Source organism: Mustela erminea, chromosome 12 (genome assembly GCF_009829155.1).
Source record: "Mustela erminea isolate mMusErm1 chromosome 12, mMusErm1.Pri, whole genome shotgun sequence".
Taxonomy (NCBI): Eukaryota; Metazoa; Chordata; class Mammalia; order Carnivora; family Mustelidae; genus Mustela; species Mustela erminea.
In genome coordinates, this window is record NC_045625.1 from 5,488,080 (window position 1) to 5,500,408 (window position 12,329).

Here is a 12,329-nt window from a genome sequence, read left to right on the forward strand (position 1 = left end):
TCCTAAAAGCCCAGTTCAAATGACAAATAGTTTGTTGCCGAGTATCAATACCCTCTATTTATCCAGCCCAGCGGGAGGGCTCACTTCCAATGTCATCTGGGGGGGGGGGTGTTGGGGGGAGGGAAGAGAGGGAAGAAAAAGAGAGAGAGAGAAAGTGGGGGTGGGGTGGCGGACGAAAGAAAGCACGAAACAGGGCTGAGGAGGAGAAACTGGAAGCAAATGGCCCATGAACTAAACCATGATGTAGAGGCATGATCGATGCCGCACATGGTTTATTCATCCGTCAGATACGGCGGCCCGGCGACTGAATGAACTCTTTCACTCGGTGCCGTATGAAGTTAAAGCAAGTAAATTTCTATCTTTCTTCGCATTAGCTGCCTCATTGCCCTTCAATCAGCCCTCACGGAGGCAGAAAATGGCTCCACCATCTGCCTTCAGACCCTCCCTTCGGCAGGTCTCGGGGCTTTTTTTGGAGAGGGGGAGGGGCACCGGGTTCCCTTAAGCCCTGTCTCCCCATCTCCTCCCGAGGGGGCCAGGGCGGTGGGGCGGGGGTGCGCAGGAACTCTCCTTCTGGAGGGTAACACAGAGCCCCTAGTGACTGCCTCCTAACTCCAGAGATCCAGAGGACCATGTCCACCAGGTGGGGGGCGGGGCGTAGGGACCCCCCGGGGATGCAAGGGAGGGTCCTGAGGCTTAGCCTGGGGGTGCTCCCTGACAAAGGAGGGCAGGCCCAGAAAGCCAGAGCCTGGGTTCCTCAGCCTCACCCTGTACTTCTCAGTGGGAATGAGGTTTCCTCTCTCTCACACCCAGCCCAGCCTTCCCTGCCCCCGGGGAGGGGGTCCTGGGAGGATCTTGGCCCATTTCTCCAGAAACAATCTGAGCCCGCCTGAGGAGGCAGAGAGGGACCCCTGGCTCTATCCAGAACTGAGGTGGAGAGATAAACCAAGAGCTTTCTGTGCAGCAGAAGGGAGGGGCTGGGTTGTCCCACTGTGTGCAGGAGGAATCAGAGGCTCAGAGAGGTTGCGTAACTTGCCCAAGAGTGCACAGCAGTAAGTGGAAGCGTCGCGATGCAGACCTGGTTTCTTATCTCAGGGTGACTGATGCATCAACCTTCCCACCGTGATCAATCGATGGCAGAATCCTTGAAAAGTCTCTCTTTGGCACCAACTCATCCAACCACCGCCTTCCTGAGACAGGAGGCCGGAAGGGAAAAACCTGCCCAGGGTCACAGAGCCATCTGGACCCCCAGCCCTGGCCCCAGGGGCCATTTCCCCTCTGGCCGTGCCTCTGCTCCCCGAGTCCCGGTGAGAGCGCTATGGGATGTTGGGAGGGGGGTAGAGCGGACAGCCGGACAGCCGGACAGCAGACAGCCGGCCTGTGCGGGCCCGTGTGCAGCTTGGCCTCTGCAGGGCTCAGCCTCGCCCTCCCCCCTCGGTGCTGACTGACTGGCTAATTAGGGGTGGCTGGCCTGAGTGTCGTAGGGTCAACAGAGCATGAACTGGAAAAACCTGTGGCCAGCAGGCAGCAGCCCCATGGGGCCATCAGCCCCCAGGGGGCAAGGGTGCGGGCTCTCTTGAGTGACACGGTTGGGGAGAGTGGAGCATGGGGCGGCGGGGGGGGGGCGGGGGGCGGCGTTATGGGGGCTCCGCAGAGGCAGGAGGGCCGGCTCCTGAGAGATATGGGGTGAGTCACTTCTCTGGGCCTTGGTTTCTCGGTTTCCTCGCCCATAAGACGAGGGCGCGTACAGCCAGCAGCCAAGGAAAGTAAGCCAAGAAAATGCTATAAACCCAGGCCTCGTCCCAGAATCGGCTGCTGGTAGCTGTTTCACTGTCACTAACGCTTACCGGGCGGCTGGGTCCCTGCTGGAGCCAACCCAGGACCCCCGGGCCGGGCTCTAGCTTTCTCACCCTCCCCAACACCACGGGGGCCTCCTGCCCTCCAGCTGGCCTTCTTGGATCCCCCGGGCCCAGCTGCCCGAGCACACTTCTTCCCGAACGTCAGACAAGCAGCCCAGCCCACCCCCAAACCAGCCGCCCTGGGTGTGGGGCTGAGCCAGGGAACGGAGACACATTCCCTCAGGGACAAAGAGATTTTTCTCTTCCCAGGATGGATTTCGTCCTGCCGGACCCCTACCCCCACCCCATCTCCCATGGTGGCAGGGGGAGATACAAAGGGAAACCCCCCCAGGGACAGAAATCCTAAACTTCAAACAGGGCCGAGGCCCAGCCTGGCCAGTCTACGAGGTTGGGGACAGGGGATCAGGGCGGCCTGCCTGGGGCGGCTGCGGAACACAAACCCAGACAAATGGGTCCTGAGGCTCTAATCTGTGCCACCGGCACCCCCCCACCCCCCAACCCCAGTGCAGCAGGAGCAGCCTGAGAGCTGGTAGGCACAGGCTGGGGGCCCTCCCACAAGTGTCTCATCTGCCTAATTGCTTCTTTATTGTCTTACAATCACACACTCTCTCCATGCTGCCCTGAAATATTTCCTTCCCCTATTCATCCCAGTGGCAATTAGAAAGAGTGTGGTGGGGGGGGGGGTCTCGAAACGCAGCAGCCTGGAGTAGGCAGGCGGAGGAGGGGCTGGGGGAAGGGTCGGGCCCCAGGCCCACACCCGGCCCCCGTGAAATTTCAAATTAGGCTACCATCACATCAGACAGCATCGGCACGGAGTCGGAGTCGCTACCACCAAAGACGGGTAGCGCCGTTCACAGGAGACTGCGGGGATGGGGGGCTTACCTTGGGGTTCTCCAGGATTCCAGCCTCATAACTGTAAGGGGGGAGAGGAAGACAGGGGATCAGGTGGGGAGGGGCAGCGAGACACCCTCCCCAACATAAGCTTGGTCTGCCCTTCTTTCTCTGGCAGAGCAACTGCAGCTAACCCCGCCCGGAACATTTTGGGGGTCCCACGGTTGGCTGTGGGCGCTGCAGGTTGCAAGAAGGAGCCTGGGGCTTCCCATGGGCGGGGGGCTTCATACATGCTGTTCTCTCTGCTTTAAACACACTCTCCCCCTCGCCCTTTGGACAGTCAGTCCCTTCTCATCCTTGAGGTTTTCATCTCAAATGTCACTTCCTTCGAGAAGCCCTCCCTGATACCCCAGCCAAGGGCAGGTGCCTATTATCTACCCCCTGACACCAGCCCCCACCCCGCCCCAGCCCTGCAGGGAGTGAGCAGCAGCAGGGAGCGCTGGGTGAGGGGCAGGAGGAGACCACTACCAGGGCTACAGGTGCTCTGGGGAGGCGGGTGCTCCCAGATGTGGGGCAGCGCAGCGCACAGGTGGGACGTCTCGCTCACCTGATGTGCATGAGGTTCTCGTCCATGCTCCATGGGTTCTTGGGGGTGACCGGGATGGGGATTCCGTGTTGCTGTGGTGAGAAGTGACACGGGGCCAGCGTGAGGCAGCTTGAAGGTGGCCTGAGAGCCATGCCCAGCTGCCTTGGTTTTCTTATGAGGCTGTGGACATTCCCCAAACTCTGGTCCTCGTGCAGTCGAGACCCGCACCCCTCCCTCTCCCCCTCCCCACAGCCCTGGCTGCCTGGGGAATGAGCAAGGGCCCCATTACTGGACACGCCCGTGCAGAAACTACAAGGCTCTGTGTCTAAGATATCATGGAGTGGACACTGACCTTGGAGGTTCCTTCCAGAAGAGTCTCTGAGTCTATACTTCATGGGCCCTGAAGCACTAGGGTGTATCAGGCAGTGTCCCAGAGGCTTCCCACTTGCTGACCCCACCCCTCTGCGACCCCCATGAGCTGGGGTGTGGGAAGGGCCCAAACTTCCACCGTAGATCTCAACCGAGGCGCGCGCCCGCACCGTACTCAGTATCACCTGGGGAAAGGGCTCCTAGCTCCTGGCACCTGTTTACGGTACCCCCCCCCCCCCCCCCCCCCCCCCCCCCCCCCCCCGGCACGTTCTGGAGCCACTCCTGTCCCCCTGCCTTGCACAATCACCACGTGACTCTGCAACCCTTTAAGGAACATCCCAGCTACACCCCCTACCGGCTCTAGCCTCCCCTAGTGGTTCCAATTAGCCTGGCTTCCAAATGGTTCAATCCATTGTTCAAGGAGAAAACTCATCCCAACCTTGACCCTGGGTCTGAAGGGTGTTGGCGATCACTCTGAAGGCCCACCTCACTCAGCCTTTGGGATTAAGGACAAGGCTGACCCCTTAGCCCCCCTGTGCTGTCCCGGCTTGACACCTGGTTGGAATCCAACATGCACATTACATTCTGCTTTCCCCTCCCCTTTCTTATGGGGCACAAGGCAGCTAAGTGGCCCTGCCAGGCCTCTGTAAGGCAGTGAGACCGGACGCTTTGCTTCCCAAGCCCCTTTCAGCACCTTGTCCTCCACCAACCCAAGGTCCTAGAACCTGGCCAGCCCCGGTCCCTGTGGCCCGCCCCAGCATCACCCCGTCTCTCCTGTCGGGGCCACACATGATCTGCCCTCAGTCCCGCCACAGGACGCCTCCAGCCTCCTCCAGGTTTCCTTCGTCACCACCTTAAGATTTCAAAATAAATGAAGCTAAAACCCTCCAGATGTGGGGTTTCTTTTTTGTTGTTGTTTTGTTTTTAAGCTTTACCTGGGGAATTGCATTAAAAGATAGTCCAAGTCTATTCTGGGATCTGTGTACTCTTCAGTTTAAACCACATGGGCAAACAGGGACACCTCATTTAGAGGCTGCTCAATGTCGGGGCGGGGGCACTCACCCCCCCCCCCCGAGTTGTGACCACGACTTCGGGCAAGAGCTGGAACCCCAGGGCTGGGGGCCCAGAGAGCCAGCAGATGGGTTCCCCGCAGCCTTTGTTTTGGGGGGGGGGCTTGGAAACACTTTCACCTTCCTTCCCACGGGGCCTCCACTGTCGTGGTGGGAGCAAGGAGAGGAGGCAGGGAGGAAAGGGCGAGGGACAGGCTGGGCAGCTCTCCTCTGCAGCAAGACACACGCACGTACGCCAGAAATAGTCCCTTGACCAGAGAGATTTTTGTCCCCGCCTGCACCACCCCCATCAAGAAACTCTTACTGCAGTTGAGGACAGAAAACAAAACCACCTTCCCACAAGTACACCGGCAGCGGCCCTGCCTTCCAGCCCCCTCCCTCGTCCGCTGGCCTTTTTAAAAGAAATTAATTACGGTGACGATGCTTACGACAGGATGATGGGGGGGGGGGAGTGGAGTGAATGTGTGTGTGGCTCTCCTGCCGCACCTTTTGGCCTTGGCAACTTGCGGGTCTTGAAAGCAGGGGGTTTTCAAAGTGCCATTGATTTCTGTCTTGGCAGAATCAGCTGTCTGATTCTGCATTTTGGACAAAGCCCGCTTGCTGCTCAGTCATTCTGGTCATTTCCTGGGTGCAGAGACGCGGCCTCCCGGAGTGTGCCCAGGTTCCCCAGAGCTCCATGCGGTACCAGCCGCCCAGGGAGGCTCCGAGGCCTGGGACCCCCCCCACACACACCCCGCCCCCACCCCGCCAGGGCCCCTCTCCTCACCGTGCTTTCCTGCTCCAAGATTACGGGGGACGGAAGCTCCGTGAAGGGACTTCTCCCCCAAAATCTGGGAAGGCGGGCCCACAACACGCCTGAAATTCATCTTTGCTGGGACAACACCAGGAGTCGCTTTTGTTTGGGGCTTAACGGAAACGAAGGGCAAGGCACGGGTCACCCCGGCCCTCTCTTGAACCAGGAGTGAAATGGGGCGGGGGTTCCAATTCATTATTCTTAAAGATGAACCGAGGCTCCATATTCTGTCTCAAGGAGAGGAAGGGGGGTGGGAAGCCTCACCCACCCCGGTTCTCTTAATAGCTCTGCGATTTGACAATTTGTTTGGCAACATATGGGCTTGCTCTTGTAAACTCCCCTCTTAATAATAAAACAACAGATGGTACAGGAGATCTTTCCTCCAAGCCCTCCAGGTCTTAATGGGATGCTGGCGGCTGGGGCCGGGCTGGGTCCCCGCCGCGTCCCCTGCCACGCGGCACCTTGGCTGCTGCAGGAGCTCACAGCCAGCCCCGGTGACTGCTATTTAAAACCCGAGCAATTTTCTGGTGTGTGCACCGAGTTGCTTTTCCCCAGTCTGATTGATTGAGGCTGTTTGTCAAGGGCTGCCATCGAGTCGCTAAAAAGAAAGGGACCCCGGGGAGCGGCTAAGGACCTTTGATGCAAAACTTCTAATATGTTTTATTGCAACTTGTACTTCAAAAGGGCTGGCTCGACAAAAGCCTTTGTCTGCCACGGCCCCTCGGAGCGCCTACCTGTCCCCGACAGAGAGCTGGGGACAATGAGCAGCCCCGTAATTGCCGGCCGGAGAGCACCTCCCTCACACCTCCCACAGGGGCGGCGGGAGAAGGGGAGGCAGACTGAGGACTCTCCGTGGAGATGCCCAGCCCAGGCAGTGACCGCACCTCTGCGGGGGCCGCCCCTCCGGGAACAGGTGCCACTGAGCTGCAGTGGGCGGGGTCAGCAGGGGCAGAGATTCAGTATCCCCCCCAACCCCCCACCACCTTCTACCATTGCCCCAGAACGGGGATCGGCCCCCAGCCTGGTGCGACTTGTCCAGTCAGCCCCTCAAGAGGGTTAGGCCCCTGCGGGCAGCAGGCAAGGGCTGAGGGTGTTTGGGGAGACGCAGCCATACCTTTGCATACTCCATCAGATCATTGCGGCCCTGGAACCGGTTGTAGAACTCGGGCATCCTCCAGGGGGCGATGACCTGGGTGCGGGGCAAGGGGTCAGGTGGCGGGAGAGCCCGGATGTTGGCTTCTGCGGGCCCTTGACCCGGCAGAGCCGGCCTCTGTGCTGAGGGGCCTGGGACACCCACTGCTCACCTGGGGTCTCCAGCGAGGATACAGCCCATGCGGGCTGGGCAGAGGTGCCCCACTAGTCAGGGGAAGGACAGGACCGGCTACACTGGGGGTGGCCCGGGCTCCATGGCAGGAAGGCCCTGCGTCCCCTAGTTGGGTCCCTGTCTTTCTGGGCTTCCGTCTCTGAGACTTGGGGTTCAACCTTGACAGGCCTCGTGTTTCTTGCTGGCAAGGCCAGTACACCCACTCCCATGGCCTGGGGACTCAGAGGGGATGCACAGGGCTGCAGACGCTCCTGCTCCGGGACGGGGGGCCTGGACAACAGACTGTGTTTTCTACCCATTTCTCTTGCTTTCTCTCCCCCTGCTCCCCAGAGCCGCTGGGGGTGGGGAAGGAGGGGGCGTGGGCGCCTGACTGGGGGCACTGAGCTCATTTCACAGGAGTGCCATCAGCCTGGAGGTGGAAAGGCAGGTCCCCAGCAAGAGCCCCCACCCAGCCCTGGAGCCAGCCGGGCCCCTGCCTCTGCTGGTGAGCTGTCCTGGGCAACCCCCACTCCTGCCCCCCTGCCTTAGAATGAGAAGCCCGGGCCCTGGGAGCTCCCAGAAACCAGCTGTGGCCTTCCGCCTCCCCCCCTTGCCTTGCCCTCTATGGACAAAGTTTCAGAAACAGGACACCTGGCCCCCCAAGCTACGTGGGAACCGAGAGAGCGGGGGTCAGGAGAAAGCCCCCATGGCCACCCGTCTGCAGGCGGCCAGCTCGGGGCCACCTCCGAGGACTTCTCAGCTGCCCAGTGTTTGGGGTCCGAAGGGATCACTGAAGCGCCTTAGCTCCAGGCCCCTCCCAGCCAGCAAGACGCTGCGGCTGGTTAAAGGGACAGGGAAAGATGTTCCACTTAAAAAAGCATGAAAGGAAGAAAGATGGAAAAAAAGGGACCCCCCTCCTCCCCGAGGGCCCTGTCAGACCTTAGAAGGCAAATCTTTTTCAGCCTGAGGTCCAAGTGACCTCTGAGGAGCTTAGACCTAGGCCAGTGTGGCCCAGTCCGGTGGCACAAGCCACCCATGGCCCCTGGGGCCAGCGATGTGGCCGGTGCCACCCGAGACGGGCCGCCGCGGATCTCAAAGACTTGGGACAGGAATGGAACACAGCTCACGATGAATGTTTTCATCTCCGTGACAGATTGAATGAGACTATTCGGGTACACAGGGTTCCATAAAATATAGGATTAAAATGATGTCACCTGTTGCTCTTTATCTTTTTTTAATTTTCTTTTTGGTTTGTTTGTTTTAACGGGGCCGCTAGAAAAATCTAAATCCCCATAGGGCTCACATCGGTTACACACTATGGCTCTGAATGCCAGGAGCCTGGCCCAGGGCCTGCACTGAGTGGGCGCCTGGTGCATACCGAATGAAGCAAGGAAGGAAGGAAGGAAGGAGTGGATGGACAGACAGAGGGACACAGGCCCAGGGCCAAGGTCAGGCTGGATGGGCAGGGGCGGTTGATTCCCACCCCAGGGAGGGGCTCCAGGATGCTGGGGGTCAGACAGACAGACAGAGCTAGGGCCTTAGCTGGGTGACCCTGACCGGGGTTGAGTGGGCTATGAGCACCCCAGAAACAGGGCAGCAATGTCCCAGCCTGCACCCAAGAAGCTAAATCCGGGAACACTGAGGACACTGGCCAGAAGGCGCCGCATCTCTCTGTCCCACGCTCTCAACTCCCCAGGCCCCTAGGTGGTACCTCTGGGAGGGGCAGATTGTCAGAGACAGTGTTGGACCCCTGCGTCCGGCATGAGCCCACGGTCTCTCCACAGCAAGACGGGCACCACCCACCCGGGGGATCAGGTGCCCTCTGTCCCTGTCTGTGGAAACTCCCGGACTCCATACCCTGCCCTCCCCCCACCCAGGGACCTTAGCTCCCAGCACCCACCCCGAGGGGAGGGCAGCATCTTACCTTAATCTGAGGGGCCAGTGAGTAGCAGGTGAGCTCAAACCGGACCTGGTCATTTCCCTGGAACACGGAGCAGGGGGTGGTCAGGAGCCATAGCACAGGGGCGGGGGCGGGGGCCTGGGGGTCCGGGAGGCAGGAGCTGCCCCTCACGACTGCTGACCTCGGACTGGGGGGCTGCTCAGGGCAGGCCCCCTGCATGGCTCTCCTCTTACCCCAACCTCGAAACCCCCCACGGTGCATACTCCCTTTGAAAAATGATGGTTGGTCTTAGAGGGGAAAGCCCAGCTCCTGCCCTCCGGGCAGAGTCAGGACGGGAACACAGGGCTCCCCGGGCACCCGGGTGTGACTGCCGTGACTTCTGTGCACGTCGTGCTGTGTGACATGTGTGTGTATGGGGGGGCACGTGTGCAGGGGCGTGTGGCAGGACGGGGACGCAGGCGTTTGGGGATGTGGCAGGGCACCCACACGTACCGTCGTATATGTACACACTTCAGGGGCCGTGCGTGTGCCTGAGGCTGGGGGTCTGGCCCCGCTGAGATCCCGGTCCTTCCCCAGGCAACCCCCAGCTGCCTACACCTCGGCTTCTTCCTCAAGTTTTCCTCCCCGCCTGGCCTCATCCATGCCAATCCAGAGCCCGAGTCTGGGGCTCGGGCTCCGTGGTGCTTGCGCTCCTCATATCCATAAAACTGGGAAGCCTGTTGCCTCGGCGAGCCTCAGTTTCCCCATCTACAGTCGCTGCCACTTGGCAGGGAATGGGTGGAACCAGGGGACCACTAAGGGCCCTTTATCCTCGGCTCTGCTCTGGGAAGCTGAGGTCCCAGCAGAAGGGACCAGTTCAAGAGCCCCCAGCCCCCACCCCCAAGGGCTACGCGGCCTCTCTGCGCCCACGTCCTCCGCTGCAGACCGAAGCCTCGTGTGACCCCCTCCCTGGCATGCAGACGCGAGGGCTGCCAGCGTCCTGCCTGCTTCCCATCAGCTCGGCACCCGGAGGGGGGACTTAAGCTGTGGAAATAACAGAGGGACCTTTCGCCTACTGTGAAAACTGCACGGGCCCAGCGAGGCGGCGGCGGGAATGACATGTTATTTTCCAGAGTCTTGTCAGGCGGCATGGAAACGCAGATCTCAGCCCCTCTCGGCGGAGGAGCCAGGAGCCCAGGGACTGAGGCTGCCCCCCAACCCCACCGTCCTGTGCCTCTCAGGGAGGGGGGGTTGAGCTGCGCCAAACCCGCCACCCTACTTGCCCGCCGGCCCAGACCTGGCATGAGCACCCACTAGGCGCTCGCTGTCACTGGGGATAGAGCCACGTGGGGCCAGTGGGGTATGCACCCGGCTTGCCGATGACAAGAGCGAGGCTCAGAGGAGTGATGTCACCTGCCTGGGGTCACACAGCCAGCAGACATTTCTGTCCTAAGACCTCACCTTCAGGTGACCGGTCCGAGCTCCAGACTTAAACTCACTGAGGCCTCAGAGCTGACAGCAGTCCCCCAGAAGTAGGCTCTATTATTATCCCTGCCTTACAGGTGGGGAAACTAAGGCACAGCCAGGGACATGTGCCCAAGGACCCCATGGCCAGCCCAGTTCCTTCAGCAATGGCAGCTACCACGAAAGGCAGATCCATGTCAGACTTGGAAAGCACAGGGTGCTACATCTCCTGGTGATTTCTCCCCCCACGGCTTCATGTTCCCCTAGTACAATGGCAGCTTGTGCTTCCCTGGACAGGGCTGCTGGGCGGCTGTCTGCCCATTCAGACCCACATGGGGACACCCATCTGTTCCAGAGTCAGAGACCCTCCCAGAAGCCAAACAGCCTCCCTTCGTTCAAATTCTGTCCCGATGTAGAGCCAAGGTGGGTCCAGTCCCCTCCCCCCGCCCCGCCCACCGAGCCCCAGGACCCTGTGCGCCAGGGCAGCTCCTGGCTGCTCTCCCGGGACCGGAGAGAGCTGCACCCTCCACACCATGTGTGTCCACGGGCTGATACATGTACAGGCGTATGTAAGTGTGGGTGCAGCACCCACAGGGACCGGAGGGGGTGGGGGTTGGTGGGGGGTCCGCCCATCTGTTCCTGGGCTAACCATACAGATGGCGCCTTTTACAAAACTGCTCCCTGTACCCCTGCCCAAGTATGGCTCATATTTCCAGGCCCTTTTTCCAAAACTGGGTGGGGGGGAGGCCCCGGAAGGGCTACCCCAGCTTCTGTGCGGCTCTCCACAGGGGAGGGAAGTGGGTGGGGCGTGGAGGGTGAGCCCCAGCTTGAGCTCTGCAGCAGGTGCTGCCTGGCTGGGCCCTGGGAGGGATGCTGCCTCCCACCTCCAGGCCTTTGCAAGGGCTGTTCCTGTGGCCTGGGGTGCCCTTCCCCCTTGGTGTCACTGGCTAACTCTTGTTCCCCCGGGGTTCAACCCCCTGCTGGGTTAGGGCTCCTAAGTTCCTGGGTGCCTCCCAGAGCGCATGCATGGAGGAGGGCCAGTGCTGGATAAATCCTCGGGGAGTGAATGAACACACACGTGAATGCGACTTCTGGGGGGTTGGACGGGGGCTCCCGAGGCCCTGGTTTCCTCCATCAGCGACTCAGGAGCTGGGGAAGGTTGGGGGCTGAGTTTCCACATGGCCACAGCCTCAGAACTGGCCACGCCAGCATCTCCACCTGTGGGGGGAGCCCCGGCCGTCTGCTAATGCTCCAGCTTTTTCTGCCCTGGGACCCCCTTGCCAAAAACTGCCAAGGGTCCTCTGGTGTCTCTCTGGGCTTGCCGGCCTGACCCCCCGGCCTCGGTTCTTCCACCCGGGGCCACAAGCCGTCCACACTTGTTCCAGAAGCCCCCCCTCCCAGAATGTAAAGTCACAGACGCTGGCCCCCAGCCACCAGGCCATAAGCCACGGCAGGCCACCGGCTCCTCTGCCCCCTAACTTCCTGCCGCAAACTTGGCATTTCTCTGGACCCCACCCCGGGCCTGCCTGGCTCTCCCTATTTACACCCCTCAGTTCTAGGAAATTGTCTCCAGAGACTTTGGTGGGGGATGGCTCTCCCCACTTCTGTAAATACGGGAAACTAAGGCACAGCAGTAGGTCTTACCCAATAATCCCAGGGGAGATAGAGATCCAGGGTAGCACTCCCCTCCCAAGGCCTTCCAACATCTAGTCTTGGAGGCCAAAGAACGTCTGGAGGGGGTGTTCTTTTCGGAACCCGAGTCCTGCGGACCCCCGGTAGGACCCTAGGATCCTGGGTGGGTGATGGCCTTTCCAGCGGCTTTTCTCCAGAGTCAGCGACCCAAGGCCTCAAAGACAAGCCTCTGGTGCCCTCCTGTGGTCAAACTGAGAAGCGCATACAGCAGCAGGTGGCTACTGGCAGCTTCGGGGAGGCTAGGGTAGGGGGTGTGTATCTCCCAAGACCCTTGAATCTCCCAAACCAGGGCCAGACCCGCCACATGCACACATTCACTCCACCAGCCCTGAATGCCACCCATTCTCAGTCCTGGGGCTACCACTGGAGGGACCCTCTCTGGGCACAAGCCCTTCCAGAATCCTGATCTGGCCTCTGCTTAAACATCTCCAGGAACAGGGCGCTCACTGCTCAGCCCACTTCAATATGCGCAAATGAGATGGCTGG

At 60.5% G+C, this 12,329-nt stretch overlaps 1 protein-coding gene across 1 annotated transcript in view; it reads right to left on the reverse strand.

The window, feature by feature from the left end:
• The window catches only part of ASS1 (argininosuccinate synthase 1), a 52,776-nt gene that overhangs the window by 24,676 nt on the left and 15,771 nt on the right, over positions 1-12,329 (reverse strand). Inside the window, exons 6-9 of the mRNA XM_032308265.1 lie at positions 8,733-8,789; positions 6,620-6,694; positions 3,295-3,365; positions 2,739-2,769 (exon numbers count right to left, since the gene is read on the reverse strand). Of these exons, the coding sequence (XP_032164156.1) occupies positions 2,739-2,769; positions 3,295-3,365; positions 6,620-6,694; positions 8,733-8,789 (234 nt within the window). The remainder of the gene's footprint in view (positions 1-2,738; positions 2,770-3,294; positions 3,366-6,619; positions 6,695-8,732; positions 8,790-12,329) is intronic.